Genomic DNA, 18,859 nt, shown 5'->3' with positions numbered 1-18,859 from the left:
TAATACTACAGACTTCAACAAAAGAATAATATAATAATCTCAAATTATAAGTAAATAATTATATTCTATGCATTTGCGCGTATATAATGAGTGACGTTATAATGTACAGCGTGTGGATACACGTGTGGCATGACGAAATTATATTATTTAGTGTGCAGGCAGGCATGTACGTTTGGAATTTCTTTTCCTCACCTGTAAATCGATTGAAACGGCGTTAAAGTTCGGTATTGGCGACGCGAAGAGAGTTTGTGGCACAATCATTTAATAATGCATATTTTAAAACTTAATGGAAATTCGAAACGCATAAATAGATGCAAGCCGGTGACGAACTGCGATTATCCGAATTTTCTATCATCGTTCTCGTTGCAGACTTGGTAATATTTTATCGTACATCTATTTCAACAAAAGTTGAGCGAAATGAGTTCTATGCCTATTGCAACTCATACTAGAATCCAGTAGATCGGGTTGTATGTACCACGACTATACGGTGTACCTATACGTTGCCGTTAGTGTTACATAAAACTCGTAATATAATTAATTATTACAAAAATAAATATTATTGGATTGCGCAATATTTGTTTCGTCTAAATACCATTCAATAGTTTTCACTTTTAAACGTTTGTAGTGGATAACTATACAACCAGAAATATTGTTGTATAAGACTTAAGCACATACACAGACACACACACACACACACACACACTTTTATACACACGTACCGCCGTCGACACTATATATAATAATTTACTGCGGTGACATTACGTTTAAATAAATATATTATGTACACGGTCGTAAATTGTAATGTACTTTTGATTGTTGTAGGGTTTAAAAGTAACCAGCGATCTGGGAGTTTATCATAATATTGTTAATATTTAGAGAGCCACGGGTAGACCGGATTTTTATAAATATCAAGTCATACGGATGTTGAAACCATTTGGTTTGAATTTAATACGTTATACGTTATACCTCTATAATATTATTATACTCGATAATAATTAATCAGTTTTCGCACATCCTCACTCATGACTACTGGTCCGTTAATCGCTAATGACCATACATTTAACAGCTATTCACGGTAAGCCGACATTTTCAATGTTGTCGTCAAGTAGGTACTGAATTAACATCTTAAAAACCAATAATACTTTGCTGTGATTCAGAGATCCAGAGATCAAAAAAACGACAGCAGAAGTAATTTTTAAGTAATACATTGGTGTATACACGTACACCAAATAGGTATACCTCTATAATAGTCGCAATATAACTTAATATTATGTGATTATGTAGAGTTTATCCCGAGTCATATTCGACGGTCCAATCAAATATATGTGGTGTTTTGCTGACAATGATATTCATATTATTTCAGTTAAATCGTACGTTTCTGTACTCTAATGGTAAATTTGAGGTAAATATCTGGTGTTAAAATAAGCTATTACAATCCACGTCGACAGTCACGAAGGTAACACATAGAATAGTGTTTCGACGAAAATAGTACAACTAAACATAATGATTTTTTACTCTGTCCATTATAAATTATAAATAAATACCCACTGCCATAACTATATTTATCGTGATACTAAATGTACAACGCTATCATTATAATGCCACTATGTTTATGATGACGTCAACAACAACCAACACTAGACTGAACCACGACTACCGCATTCTCCCACTGCAATGTTATGTTACTATAATATTTTAATTCACGATATCCCAGTCAGCTTATTGATATCAATAATATTGCCATCGATTTTTCCGCAGTTTACAATCGCCACTTTGTAATCCTATGTGTACGTGATGCCGGCGTGAGTGTGCGTGTATAGCATTTCAAATTATTCTACGACGACAACGACGACGATGATGATAATGATGATGATGATGATATATACTTATATAGATAGTTTTCGTGGCCCGAAGACCGATCGACACGAGACAACGACGACGGCCGTGTCCGTTCGAAAAACGACATTCTTCGGCACGCAAGTTGCATAATATGATGGTCACGTCGACGACAGGGGTGCTCAAAATACGTAATTTTCGTCCCCCGGATCAAGGCGAGATCATCGTATGTATTGGGAAAACGTTCACCCGTCGATTGGCCAACAAAAATGAAAGAAAATATAATAAAACCGTCTATGATTTTTCTCGTGAACTCGCACAAATTACGACGTCTGGACCACTATATAGTAGTATAGCTGGTATCTGGCCACGGGTGAAAGCGTCACGTGAAGGTCTCCACGGCCAATATTACGGTATGGATTTTACAGCGGACAATATTATACATACATAATTTTCCGATTAATTTCCCCACCCTCTGTTTTCACATTACTCTGTGATAAACACATTATATATTACACGTGTCTATATTTTATCGTACACCATGATACATGTATAAACACACGTGGACACGTCGCCTGCAGCGTATATGTATTTGTACGATTTTATGTATATTTCCCTCCCAACGGCAAACTGTACGTTCGATGTGACTGCCGGGGTCGTGGTGGTATGGGAAAATCGGACAATACGAGTAATATCCACTTGACCCACTTTCGGTGTTTTCCCGGCGCGCGCCCAGAATGGAAATCGCATTAGCTAGGTACGCCCGTTATTTGGAGTTTGGACACACGTCGGCTGCCGGGCCTAGGCGTTAGGTGACCAAGAAGTGTATACGGACTTCTCTACAAAATAACCGCGCTGGTGACGATAACAATATATTATGATTAAAATCGCAATGCACCAATATCGTGGTGTTACAGAGGGTGGCACTCGATATTATAACAATGTTATGTTGTATGTTGGTCGTAAATCAAACATATACAGCGAGCAGCTTAATGTATTGATGTGCGGCATGGGTGGTAACTGTGAAATATATTTTGCTGGTCTAACGATGATAGTCAGGGTATTCTTAAACAGTTACCACATGCGTCTAATCTTATCAGCTCCAGTTTACGCGTTTTCGACGAATGCTTGACTTAGAAATAAATGTATGTTTTACGTCCCGAGAGCCAAAAACAACACATCAGGTGGCGGATTGTCGGATTGTGGATACAAGCTGGTGAGGTTGACAAGGCCATTGCAACAATGTCGACGAAGTTTTCCCACGTGTATTTGAGGCGATCGTTTATCACTTCACGTATGTCTTACATATTATACACTTCGTAAAAAATATTGTATACCTTTACCCAGATTGCATTATTATTTATGTTTCATTAATAATATCTGTCAGGTACTGCGACCTCCATCCGTAGTCCGTACATCGACGGTTTAAACTCAGACCGAACCTATTCGGATCACGTGAATTAATGAGTGTGTTGGATCCACAATAGAAAGACCAAACGAGTTTACGTTATATAAATCGATTTCTTGTTGGCTTAAGCGACGCTTACTAACGAGTTCATACGATAGGATTATTAGGTATCCGACAACGGAAACGAGTTGTGCCCATATCAAAGTTGGTAAAATTTGAGTGTGCATTTTTTTTTTTTGTTTATTCATCATAAATAAATATTTTTTTGAGTTACTTACTTTAGCAATATATAGTATATTTGTACAAGCGATTTGTTTTTATGGATACTTGCTCAATTAAGTGCTGTCATAATAATTATTGCTATACCAACGTTAAACAATATGGGACAATTTATAATAAATTATTTTACAGTATGTTATAATTTTCTTATATTGTAATCATTTAAGTTTTTTTGAACATGTTAAAAAATTTAACTGTTCCAAATTATATTTATTTTTATTTTATAAATAGGAAGTATAATTATTTATAATTTTAAAGCGTTAGATGATGACGTATATCTATATAAAAACCAAAAATCTCACTATAACCAACAATATTATTCAAAGTTTGTATCAAACAAGACGTTTTACTTTAGTTTATAGAACTGAAAATAAATAAATAAATATATATATTTATATATAAATCAATAATCCTTTTGAAAACCAACGCAAAATGAGGTCGGACTCTACACAAAGGAAAGCGTATTTGTCATTATTTCAAGTGTATATGTGCTCACACGATTGATGAAAATCTTCTCTTTTAGCCATTGTATAACTCGATTATATTAAGAACAGTGAAAATTGTTACTTTTGCAATAAGCGGATGTATTTTTCCAACAGTTTGAAAATAGGTTTTTCAATTCATCATATATATATATTTTAATTATTCTTTATTTTTTTACAAGCGATCATACAATTGAAATTGAAACATTTGAAAGTAAATCTATTGAGCAGGTATTAATGTTGCTTATTATAGCTCACTATCTCCATGTATTAAAATAGTCACTATAATTATGTATTATATTAATCATAAATAATATGTTATATTAAAGTATGTACTTGCTCTATAAAATAATTAACATAACTCAATGTTATATACATTCAAATATCAAATGGCTTAATATATTTTTATCAGTAATTTTTAGCTCATAATCTGTAATGCACACATAGTATGTATACCTATGTAATATTATTATGTTTGCATATAATTTATAATTCGTTGAAAACTAACCACGGGAATTCGACAAATCGAAACGTCGCGCGGCGTTCAAACCAATGACGATACATTCATTTTATTTTAACACTTATCGCACATAAATGATTAATATCGCATAACTTGTATTGACACGCAGTATAATGGTTTGTGTGTTTTATTCCAAATGGCTTACGATGAGGTGTTAAATAACCGTCGTGTCTATCGTCATCATCGTTATATACTAATAACACTAATAGTTTACAAGGCGAAACCCTTTTTGGCGGCAACTGTTGCGCAAAACTCTTTATTCTCGCAAATATACGACAAACGCGACGAAGACGTTTTCACGATGCGCACGCACATGACGTATTATAATATTATATCTAATTGTCATACACCGTACATTATCCGAGTACAGCGAAAAACGGTACAAAACATTGTGCCGGAACACGGGCCGACAGTGAAAATCAGAGACCGCGGGAAAAACAAAGCGAGGAAACTATATTATACAAAAATCACTGGAGTGCTGCCACGGCGACAAATGTAATAATACAACATAATGAGACGGAGAAAAAAAACCAATGACGACACGAGAGAGGAAAAAGAGCTTTCGCCATAGATATGTGCGCCGTTGCCTCGAAACCGAATTATTATCGAATTACCTTCACGGTCACTACGTCCTATACTACTTTCACTTTTTGCCGCCGCCGCCTTCGGAAACCTATATATATATATATATATATATATCTTTATAATATAGTCGTTTCGGTCATGTGTGTGTGAATAAATACATATATTATATTATGTTATAGTTGTTGCGTCTTCTTGTGTACTAGTCTGGGGAAATAAACGTACGTGGCCGGCGCTACTTATACTCATTTATATTATATTAAATATTATACGACCGATCGCAATCCATATTCGACGGGTCCGAAGCAAAAAGGTTTAATATTATTATTGTGTTATAATGTTTCGTTCCGGGGCCGTGAAAGTCCGCGTTCGTCCCATTTCCCATAAAAGCTACACATCACGTCACCCGACTACGCCGAGCGTCGAGTGAAAATAATACGAGAAAAATGCAATAACACGCCGCTGTCCGACTGAACGGCATAATAATAATAATAAACAACATGTATCATATTTTGCAGCACCGAGTCTGCCGTTCATCACGTATGTGTAATACACCTATATTATGTATAAATATATATTATAATGGCGTGTTTGCCGAAAGCCCTCAGCGGCACGGCCGAAGTGTCGGCGACCCGTGTTGACGACGGCGCAGAAGGTTATATTATGGCGCTGAAAACAATATTGTGACCGGATATCATTGTAGTAACAATAATAGTATCACATCAGCACCAGCTGTTTGTATGTATAGTATGTTTAAAAATATCAGATACAATTGTACTTGGGACACATTGATGTGTGTCTAAGCTTTAATAAAGCTACAGTTTAATGATTGATTCTTCGCCACCGTCGTATGAATGTCCTAATAATTCTATGCGATGTGACCCAAAATAGAGATACGGTTTATCGATCATCTCCAGTATTCAGTATTTTAAGTTTGACCAAATATTTTATTGAATTTATTAACACATTTCATTAGCCAGATACAAGCCGTTTGAAGAAACCGTATTATATAACTGTCTCCGGACCATTTTTGTACATCACAGGCCTCCGAGTATGAGTTGAGAGGGCGAGAGGTGCATTTTTGAAGACCAGCTCTGATCGTTCACACGCTCTAGTGCGTTCAACTCAACTTTATAAATTATAGAATTACATCTTGCCAAAAAAAAAAAAAAGAAAGAAATACGGTCTTCATCACATTATTAATGTTATCCCTGACGTAATTTTCAAACAAAATAAAATTACATGTAATTGGCCAAAATGAAAAAAAAAGTTTATCTGAAAAAATAACTGAATACTGCTTGTACGATACTAATATCATGTGTATTCTGTTCTTCGTGGCTTAAATTATTGTTATCATAATCTTGTTATGACACTGACGCCTTCGAACGGTTTGCGATGTATTTTGATGACGTAGGCGCGCACGAGTCGTTCACTCCAAAAATATAATGACAGTTTTTAGAGGCTCATGCGTTATTTTCTGATAGAGAACACACTATAAAACAAAATAAGACAGCCGAACATCAAAATTGCGGAAACCTAACAGTGGCGAGTTCAGTCCAAATATTTACGAGCACACATAATGACATAATTATATTATATTCGTTCGCGATATTACACTGCAATCATCGAGCTGTAAACTAAAGCTATTAAAAATATAAAAGAAGTTCTGAAAATATAGAATACATCATGTATTAGTATTAAACATGGTTTTTATGTCAAAAAATAATGACATAACTCCAACGATCGACCGCGACGTTCGCACGTGGCACGACTCCATATTTCCTCGAACCACGGATTATGCATTAATAATATTATTACTATCCCGAATTCCCTAAGTACGTAAGTATAAGTATAAATACACAAACCGGTGAACAATGCGTATCGGATGCTGTCCACGACGATATTATCTAACGAATGATTTCTTGTTATTATCAAAAATAAATCGTCTGGCATTATGAATTTCGGGTCATCGACCAGCAAGCTCAGTCTCGTATTATGACTTATAAATTGTCCGAGTAAACATGTTTTGAAATAACAAACTTATGATCATCACGACCGACCATTTACCATTTATCACCGTTTTATGTGATCGAGTTCGTAATTTATTCATTTTATACATACAAGTTCGCAAAAATTCAGATGTTACAATAAAATTAATAGATCTATTTATGACAATTTATATTATATAATATAAATAAAAAACAATATATTGCTTTCGCTGAAAGCAAACTATAAATAAAATAGAACAATAAGAAACACCAAGGTATTTAGAAACAAACAAATTATAATTACTTTTTTAACAAGTATAATTGTATGTGTAAGAGCGTCACATGAATATGGTATAAAATAAATTTGTGTATATTTCAAGCTACGTGAGTTAAAATTTAGTCCAAATACCAACGTTGAACTTAATTTAGTGCATTTTTCGTTTAAAATTAATTCGTCATGCATGGCTTTAATTTTTTTCAATGTATTATTGTTAAATAGTATAAAGAAAACGAAAATAAGAATGAATAGAAGTATTATTTTCTAAAATAACTTCACAATTTCGTAGTATTTTGATATTTGAAAAATAAAAATAAAAAATACCAAGTTAATATTAATTTATTGATTTAATTTTACCAAGTAATGAAAATATAGTAGTTATAATATTATATGGTGTTGAAAAGAAACATTTAAACTTTTTTTTTTTTAATTAAACGTGTTAAAATGTTTAATTTATAACAATGCTTTGTGATATATAGGTACACTATAAAAGAACACATCATTATTGTATTATCTACATCATGGTTGTATATACCATGATCTACAAACAAAATAGATATTTCATAGAAAAAATTACGATATAAATTTATATTTTTTAACGTTTATTAAAGTGTTTTAAAAAATGTATAAAAACATTTTAAACGTTTATGTACTTATTTTTTTTAAACAAAGCCACTTTTTTAAAAAACGTTTTAACACATGTTTAAAACAATTTGTTCAAAACACATTTTAACCTTGGTTATATAGGCTACACATGTCCAACCTTTTTTGTTTGACTCTATATGGGGGCGTCACCGTTTTCCGCCAAAATCGACCTTTCGGTTTAACGCCAGTATAATAATATATATTTCCATTTTAAAATTTTTGTTTTTAAATTTTGGTAACGGTTTGTTATTGTATGAATTGAAATATATAGGCCACGTAGTTGATAAGTTCATAATTATGCATTTTCTTTATTAATAGAAGAGAGTAAAAATTATGTTTGCAATATATGAACTAAGATAAAGTCTTGTCATCATTTTATACGTTATCAATTTCACGATAGTATCTATTCCATATTAGTTTTAATTAAAGTTCGTGAGAAACAAGTGAATTCAGCATAATGGAAAACATAATTATTAAAAGTAATCGTGGTATAAAATAGTTAATTTTAATTAATTTTAAATATTGAATTGGTTCTTGCAATAAAGGACTTAAACGTCACTAAAACTAGTAAATGAAAAGTTTACAAAATAACACAACTTTTGTCAATACAAATACACTACAGCACAATCATGATGAATATTCTAGCCAAACATTGAAAAAACAAGTGATAAATACAGCATGTAATAGAAAAGTTATTGAATATGAAGTGAAAAAACAAAGAACATTATTCTAACTGAAGTCGAACAAAATAGTAATAATTTTCGATATTAATAGAATCAAAAAATACATACCTACCAATATGAAAAACGACGAAAAATTATACTTCATAACCCTGCTAATATATAGTTGATTTCCACAACGCACATGATTTAATTAACGTTAAAACTAAAAAAAAAAATGAAAACTTTTTAATGTATGTTGATAAATGATAAATAAGAATATTTTCATGCGAATTAAATTTTAGATTTTTGTCAACAGTTAAAGCATTTGTATGGATAGAACTTTTTTTATAATTTATTTTAATTTATGAATATTTGAATAATCGTTAGTCATTAGTACTCAGTATGTTCCATTAGTTTTTTGCTTATTACCAAATAAATATACATAAGCGTATACCTAAATTTTTTGTGCCACAAACAAAACATGAAAAGAATTTGAGTTATTTTTTTTCTCACAATGAATGTTTACATTGAAAAGGCTATTCTTCATGTAGTTTTTTAAATGAAGTCTCAAACTAATATTTTGGGATTTTTAACACAATCTAAGTATCGTAGAATATAAAAAAAAAATTGGCTTATCGAGTGTACGAGTATATTGAAACGAGTCATCTGAAATTGGTAAATGATTACATAATATAGTTGACTAATTATTTCTAAATTTAAAGACATAAATAATTGTTTCATTGAGCACTTTATAATCGGTTGTCCAATTGACAAAAGACCATAAAAATTGTATGATTACTTTGTAGAAATATATATTTCTGAAGATTGTATTTATCCTCTGAAACTTTAGACACTTCCATCTTTAGAACTTACACACACAATAAATGTCTATGAGTAATTTCATACATATTTAACATTTATATCGAGATTTGAAATCTATTTTAATTGAACAAGTACAAAAAACATTTATTGTAAATTAATAAAAAGTCAAAAACTGAAAATACCACGAAATCAAATTTTGAAACAACAACAAAAAACTCAGTGTTCATTGAGCAATATAAAAAGGGAGAAAATATGATACACGATTATTCAATACTTAGAGTACAACTATAATAACTTTTAAAAGAACTGTTAATAATAAAATACAGTTTTAAATTATTTGAAAAACAAAAGTTTTAATTTTTGACTTGATTTCTTGTAAGTTACAGACATAATTTTGATTTTTTCAATTGAATACCAATGTTATTTAAAAAATATATACTTAATTAATAATCGTTTAACTAACTATTTTTGATTAAAATTTTAAGTTATTTTGAAAATCATTTTAATTTTTAATAACATATGTTTTCGAAGTAATAGTAACACTAAAATGTGTGGTAATTGAAAAAATAATTAAATATTATTATTCTGTTAATAAATAGACTTGGCGGTAAAATGAAAGGTAAATTTTGGCGGAAAAGAAGATCAGCCTTTTATTGGATACATCATAAAATTACTTGGGCATCCCTTAAAGCATCGATACGGTTTTTTTTTATTATTGTTAGGTAATAGGTATTTGTTTACTGTGTAGTATGAAGTAAAACGATACAGTTTTTTATAATAGAAAATATTTATACAAATTAATTGAAAACCGACTTGATCAACAAGAAGCAATTCAATTAAAACAGTATTATAAATGATAATTTATACACGAGTAAATTTGAAATTTACCTAACTATTGTGCATACAATTGTATATTTTACCTACTTAATCCGGTCATTCACTAATATAGGTACATTATTATGTTGTGGTAATTACTTGTAAATCATGTCAAAAATACCCACTACAGTAAAAGCGTATAGAATTTTCAAAACAAGGAGTTAAAGATAAAATTACCCGTAATTTAATTAACCCTGACCCTGTCGTAATATGGTAGGTACACTATAATATATATATATATTATATACTATTATTGTACTGATTTGGACATGTAACGTGTTTGTCTTCAGTTGTTTATTTAGGTGTCATTCGAAACGTATACTTCAATAAACAAAAAATAAATAATAAACTGTTGTAGTTAAAGAACAATATCGTTTAATTTATTTATTTTTAACATACGCAATAGAAATTAGTTTTCGAAACATTAATTGTTTCTAGAATGTTGTGTTTAAAATATGGTCATAAAAACGTTCTTAAAAGTCAAATATACCATGTACACATAAAGTGTTTATTGTATGCAATTATTTTATATGTAATATATTAGGTATAGTATATTTATAGCCCCACACTTTTTTTATACATGTTCAAATTAATTAAAATCTTAAAAGTCCATTTATCATTAATAATATGTTTAGTATTATTGAAAAACCGACTAAAAACTAATACTTCAACGTGGTACAATTAAATTGTATTAGTTCGCCACGAGGAAATGCTTATTTAGTCTGACGTAAATCAAAAGTAATTATTTTACTTGACTATGATTGTTAATCAAATTTGATGACGTTTTGCAAATTACTGAGTATAATGTTCATTACGTTTAACTCTTGGTATATAAAAATAATAAATCATAAAACCATATATTATGACATCTATTATAATAGATGTCCTCATCTGTATTTATTTTTATATTTAGTATAGTTCTGTACGAAGGTTATTTATTATCTCTTTGGATTAAAACATTCCTTTGGTTTATTTAATTAAACGTTGTTCAGTTGTTTTCCAACAATTACAAAATTCATCAGTTACATACTTATGTTGCTCAATGTATATTATGGTATACAAATACAACAAAATTAGTTGTTATAATACATAAATATTGTATAGATACTATGTATTCTTAAAAGATTTCGAACACAGTATTTACAGTATTTACTTATATATTCAAGTATCTTCGTAAAACCTTTATTATATATATATTTTTACTAAAGTAAAACATATTAAATAAGTACTATAGCCTACAGGCCATTTACTCGTTTAATTATCCGGCATAAGTGGTATATTTTAGTTATCAGGTATGGGAATAAAATATGAATAGGTACAGCATTTAATTTTAATATCAACGTTATTGCAACAATCGTTTATTAAAATAATATTTCTAACCTTCAAGTTGTATTATTATTTTGAGTCATGTTATTGTAAAATAACCTTATAATATGCTTGCAAATAACTCGTTAAATTTTCTCGCACGTTTAATGTCCATATTGATTTCTACATGATAATTTTATTTTTTATTTTATTTAATAAAGTCAATTAATTTATACATTTTAAATGTATGAAATAAGACACTTATATTATATTGTCAATTTAATTATAATTTGGGTAATTTTAAAGTAAAATTAAAAAATACAGAAGCTGATTTAACTTAAATGTAAATTTCAATGTGAATTGAACGTCGAATGTCTTTTACACGGTGAAATAATAAACATGTAAAAATAATTTATATTTTCCTTCACACTTTAAATACAACTAATGTAATATTAAAATAAAATTAATAAAATAAAAAGTATTTTTTTATAAATTCTATTATTTTTTAGAAAACGATATTTGTTTATTTTACAAGATAATCATAATGGTTATAATATAGACAAATAAACTTTTAAATGTTAAGTAAAATAAATTGATGACTTTAGTAAGTACACCATGCTGTATTAAGTTAACGAAAGTATAAAAAAAAGAAACCACTAAAATAAATGAAGGTTTTACCTAATGTAGATTTATAATCAATAAAAACGTGTTTTATAATTTAGGGCAATCAGCAAATGGTTAAGGCAATTATATAATAGAATAATATGTATGTGTTACTTAGAGAATATTATAATTAAATCAAAACAAGCAAGGACGCTCTAAGTAATTATTATTTTTTTTTTAAAAATAAATTTCAGTGTCTGAATTATAGTTAAAAAATATAATTATAATTACTTATATTGATCTTATATGTGAACACATTATAGAACATACTGACATACACAAGTAGAAAATGCAATGGGTAGAAGAAATTGTAAAAAGAAGTTTTGTCTACTGACCTACATTATCATTGTTCTGTTTTGTATTAATTTTAACCATACACATTTTAGTGAATAGTGATTTCTCGGAAAATATTACCGTGACTTGTGTCATTTAAACGAGATGCATTTAACTAAGCATAATTTAATATTGTAAACTTAAATTCAAAACCATTAACGTCTAATTAATATATTGATGGGCATAAAAAATTAAATTAACAAAATACAGATTCCAAAATATTTAATAGAAGGTTAAATTTTGTATAATCTTGATAGCATTAAAATGTATAAATAAATATTATAAACGTAACATCTTGTGTAACATAGTTATATTTTAGTCACTAAACCATTATTGGTACACAAAATTAGAAAAATTTAGCACTTTTTGATGACATTTTTTAGATAAGACAGTATTTTCTTATGCTGATTGATAATGTGTTCGATTACATTTATCAATGATTACGTCAGTTCTGAATAATCTACGAAGGTCAGTTCATAACAATTTGGGATCATTACAACTAGTACTTACTCATTAGTACTTACGATACTTTTTTTTTTATAAGTGTAAAGATACATAATAATATTATACATATTATACCTAACATATTATTATAAGCATTATACAATCATAAATAATTACAGTACATAATATTATATTATATTTATTTATTTTATTTGAGAAAGCTAACATAAAATACTGACAAATATTAAACTATGATAAAGATTATTTTTAAGTAAACTTTTTATATTTTTCATTTGACACGAGGAGGAAGAAAATATCTTTCATGATTTTTATTTGATTAACTTCATGATGTATATATTTACAACACACACTAATAAATCAATTTCAGTTGATATATATTTACTTATCACATTATTATATTATTATTATAGTATTAAACGTATAAATGATCATATTATATTTGTAGTGATGCTATTTTTAACAAATTCAAGTTGATTTCAAAATAAAGCTATTTAAATTTTTTTGTAGACATATTTTTTTTAATTTTTTTTTTTACTATAATTAACTTTTTATAATTTTTAATGAAAAATTAACTAGTTTTGACATGTCCATTAAAACCTTGTGTATTGAAAATTTAAGAAAAAAATAAATTTCCACTCATAATAATTCTATATAAAGTATATGAATTTAGTTTAGACTCTGTCATGCATATATTGATGAGAATTAACAAAAGTAAATTAAACAAGTAATTTAAAATCTTGTATCCATTATTGATAGAGTATAATATAATTAGTGATGTATCGCCAATACCCAATTCATAATAAATGTATTAGTTAGTAAGCACACGTATTGAAAATCAAATCACGTTATCATACGAATAGCCATATAGTGAAACTAACAAAAATATTTTCTTAGCACAAATCATAGAGGTATACGATTAGATAAAAAATTGAATCCAATATTTTATCTCTTTAAAAATAAGAAGAAAAAAATTGACAGTAAAAATGATAAAATATACGATTTTCCTACATGGGTTTCTACAAAATAATACACTCAAATCTGATAAATACGATAAATATTACATAATCTTTAAAATGTGATTTTTATATAGAAAAATATTTTTTTTCTATGTGAACTACGTCATGTTAACAAATCGTCCACATTTTTCACAACTGAATGCTGCATATACTCAGTTAATTTATCATATATTATTATGTAAAAGGATACAATCCGGACTTGGATGATGACAGATTTTTATTAAATTTAATAAAGATAAACATCATAACATTAGTTGACGTTTCTAGTAGTGCAATTTTTGCTGACAGTATTTCGAAGATGAATTGAATCTTAAGAATAAAATATGATACATAAAACGTACTAAATCAATATATTATCATGGAACAGCTAAAAAAAATTAAAATAATCAACTAAATATTTGGAAGAAAATAAAATGCAAAGTTTACCACATCAAATTTCATAATTATACATAATAACATTAAATAATTTTTTTAAATATTGACTATATTATATTATTAACTATAATAATATCAAACCTATCTTTATGTAGTATAGATAATATTTTTTGTTTTGTTTTAACTATTTTTAATTCTAAATTCTAAATGATTATTAGGTATTGGTTTATTGCATGTTATTATCTAAACTTTTTTACCTAAGTATAAACATTGGTAGGCATAATAATATAATGTTATTTACTTAATATCATTATCCTCCTTCCTACAAACTACATTTTTAAGGTTTCAGTTTCGTTATCTTTTTTACCCTTTCACTTACGTTCACTTTTTTCAATAGTTTAGTTTTGTACAGTCTTTCGTTATCAAATGATGTGTAATGTGTATTGAATATTTCAGTAAAATTAGAGAATATTAATAGCCATAGCTAGAATCTTGTATTCACTTTAAATCTTACAATTCAATCAAATTATTGATTTTTGGATAATAATTGATCGAATTATATAAACATTTTGCAGTATATTATTGTAATAATAGAAATATATTTCTCAAATAATTTACTACGTTATACCTAACTTTAACTTAAAATACACAATAATAAGTAATGAGAATAAAATGTTTATTCAAGTCACAATTTATAGGTCACGACACTTTTTACGAGATCTGACCTTCGGTAGTGTGGTAACTAGTAACTACCAAAACAAAAACCTATTTTTAAGTCTAAACTATTGTTCACACATAACTGATACTTTTTACTCAAAAGTTTAAACAGATTTAATAATAACTTTATAATATACTATGTGTATTTTAATTATAATTTAATTGATATTTATTATTCAATTGTTGTTCAGTGAATAAAAATATAAAATAACACATACCGAAACTTATAAGAAAAATCTGAAATTCGTATATATGTTTAATTATATTTTATGATAAAAGAAAATCTCATATAAGAGTTATGTAGGATTTTACTATTGTTGACGAATGTTTGTATCATTACGAATGACCTTGACACGGATTAGCAGTCAATCAGCTTCCGGTGATGGTTATAATAAATAGCAATATATAGTCAGATTTATTATATATTTTAACAATATTTTGATGCTTCAATCAACATTAAGCCCATTGGTATGTTTCAGACGTGTCATGTTTGACTATGTGCATAATAGGCTTATTATTTTACGTTGCTATAGTTTGCCAAAAAAATAAATTAATGGAATAATATTATTATGCATGCGAATGAAAGTCGTAAACGACTGAATAGTTTCATATTGTGACGGTGAACGTCAAGAGTTGATAGAATATTAATATTATATTATATAAATAAAACATTGGTTTATTAATTATTCTTACAAAATATTATTATGTATCTGTATATTATTAGTATTATAGATACTACTATAATCGAACGATAAAAAAAAAAAAAAATGAAAAAACAACATTGAGCCTTACAATTACGTATATAGGCAAATTTATATGACACTGTGTATTGTTAATTATCTACATGCATAGTTTATTTATTTATTTCGTTTACGGAACTGATCGCGTTCTTTCGAGGCTTACAAAACGCAAACGGTAAAATACTAACGTCGAAGAATAAAATAATTGTTAATAACACTTTTCCTATAAATAATATGTAATTGCTGTATGTGCCAGTGACGTATGTAATACGTACGTAGAAACAACTCATTATTACTATTATTGTTAATCTACGTATTCTGCACACACTAAAAAAACACATTATTTATAAAAAGTGATCAGATCTCACGGCCGACACCCCGAAACCAGCTTTCCCGATGGTCGGCGCACATGCAGGCGACGGCGACGGCATCAGTGGCGGTGGGAGCGCTCGCTCGTCGTCCGTGGCGTAACAAACCGGTATTCGCGGTGGTTGTCCCCCTTTGCCGACCGCCACCGCCGCCACTGGCTATACTCGCATGGCCGCCGCCACCGTCGATTTCTTCTTCGGTTACGTAACCAAATGGTTAGGTTATGGATACTGTACGGTTGTAACATAACGTGTGAAACGGAAATAAAAAAATAAAAAACGATTTTCACGTTAAAAAAAAAAAACAAAAACAGCTGCTGGAAGACCAGTAACCGTCACGGTTTAAAAAAAACTATAATATACTGGATGCATTAATAATATTATGATGATATTTGAATAAGCGCTGTAATATTGCGAAGATCCCGAGCACAAAGAGCTTTCATACGACGTCGATAATAATAATCGTCTAAAATTTTTGGGTCGTCACGATTAAGCGATTCAGAAACTGGAGAGCGACAGCCAAATAATTCACAGTTTTCGACTCAAAATCAACTTAAACCGTGTCTCTGTACACACAATATAATATTGTCGGTACAGTACCAAATCTGACAGACCGTCGCATCCTCCTCCGGCGAACGGAGCACTGACGGCCCGTAGACTTGAACGATCGCGGCGTACGCGATATCGACGCGAAAAGCGTTGTCGCAAAGGCGCCTTTACGACACGTCATCGTTATCGAAACCAATCGTTATTTTATTATTCGATCTAACGAAGTACAGAATATTATACGACACACGATAGGGACTGTCTGCGGATCGCAGACGGAGGGACGGACGGATAATATCGTATAGTACGCGTAGGTACTCACGTGAGACTTGTGCTCCAGCTGAACATCTTCCGTATCTTATCCTTGTCGTCCATGACGTCGTCGTCGTCGTCGTCGTATTCGTGTGGCGAACCTTAGCGAATCGAGCGTCGACCACAAGAAATTATCGTACACGGAGACGGAGAACGGCTAAACCGAAAATGCCGAAATGAAAATTATTTACGTACGAAAAAAAAAATGAAAAGGAGAAAAACGACTACCTAATTATTGTTACGATGACGTTTGAACGTCGCGCGTGCGGACGCGTTTTTGGACGATATAATATTATATTCTTATATCGCAGTGATCTTATTATTTTTTTTGTCGTTTTTGCGTTTCGACGCGAACGCACACTGCAATTCACGTTCACACACTGCAGCACGAGTCACCGACGCGACGGTAGTGAAACGATTGTGCAGACTTGGTCGCCGCCGCCTCCACCGCGGCCGAGTCCGTCCGTCCGTCCGTCCGCGCACAGGTGGCAGCGGGTTGGTGCCGGAAGAATATTATTATGTATGTGATATTAATAATAATATAACAGCATAAGAGGCGCTAATACGAGTTTGGCGAACGTATATTATTCGCACGCGTAATACAACCATTTATCCGGTCGCCCGTCCTCCCGTCGGCGTGTGCGCCGTGTTTGCGCGTGTGTGCGACGGTTGCGGCGGGTCGCGCTCGTTTTCACTCTTCGTGGTGGGACCGTCCGTCCGTCCGTCGGATACTTGTGCGCGCGCGCGATCGCCCGGGAAGGTCGACCGGGTGTACCGGTTCGTGTGTACGACGCGACATTCCTGCGACGACGTTCGACGATGGTCCTACATAATAATAATAATCATAATAATAATGTAACGCGCGTTCGCTTTTTTTTTTTTTTATTTCGTTCTTTCTCTTTTATCATCTGCTGCAAACGACTTATCATCCAAGTCGTAACATCCGCGATTTCCGAACGCGTTAGAACGGCTCTCGACGCGTCCGATAGGTTGTATATAGGTACCTATGGCTAGGCGTACCTATATTGTTTTATTGTAATAATAATAATATAATGTTATGTAGTTCCGTCTTTGCGGGTCGGGTTAGGTCGGGTTACAAACGAGTTTGACACGACGATATAATTACACTAGATACCTACTCATTATCGTACCTAGTTATATGACGTTATGTTAAAAACGACGACGAGAGATCACCAAAGAATCGAAAAACGCGAAGGCTAATATTCTATACTTAAACGCTATAATACACTTTTATATAGTGGCGACTTTAGTTGTTGACGTGTCGTACGACTGTCGTGTGTGATACGAATCACGCGCCATGATTATTCGCACTGTTTTGAGTAATTATTATGTAATAAGTTAATATTTTATCTTAAAATAGATAAATGCATAACCTTGAAAATATATTCACCTTGCTTATTAAAACATTGATATTTTAATTAATTATTAATTATTATCTAGGTATATAACTTCAAGACTTTTAGAGTACTGGGTATATAAAGTTATGTAACAAGACAGATTTTCTGCGGTATAGATACCTATAACCTACGATTGAACTTCGTATCGATATAGTAATAAGTTACCTAATGTACGCTTTTTGCAGACAAAATTCGCAAAACTTCCACTGACCAAAAATTACATA

The 18,859-nt window shown here is 30.4% G+C and overlaps 1 protein-coding gene across 1 annotated transcript in view; it reads right to left on the bottom strand.

Annotated features, from left to right (window-relative positions):
- The window catches only part of LOC114128824 (ABC transporter G family member 20), a 45,642-nt gene extending 27,863 nt beyond the window's left edge, over positions 1-17,779 (bottom strand). The window contains exon 1 of the mRNA XM_027993411.2: positions 17,228-17,779. Within this exon, the coding sequence (XP_027849212.2) occupies positions 17,228-17,280 (53 nt within the window). The 5' untranslated portion in view covers positions 17,281-17,779. The remainder of the gene's footprint in view (positions 1-17,227) is intronic.
- Positions 17,780-18,859: the final 1,080 nt, after the last annotated feature.

This window comes from Aphis gossypii, chromosome 1 (genome assembly GCF_020184175.1).
Source record: "Aphis gossypii isolate Hap1 chromosome 1, ASM2018417v2, whole genome shotgun sequence".
Taxonomy (NCBI): Eukaryota; Metazoa; Arthropoda; class Insecta; order Hemiptera; family Aphididae; genus Aphis; species Aphis gossypii.
This window is presented reverse-complemented; position numbering and strand designations above follow the sequence as displayed.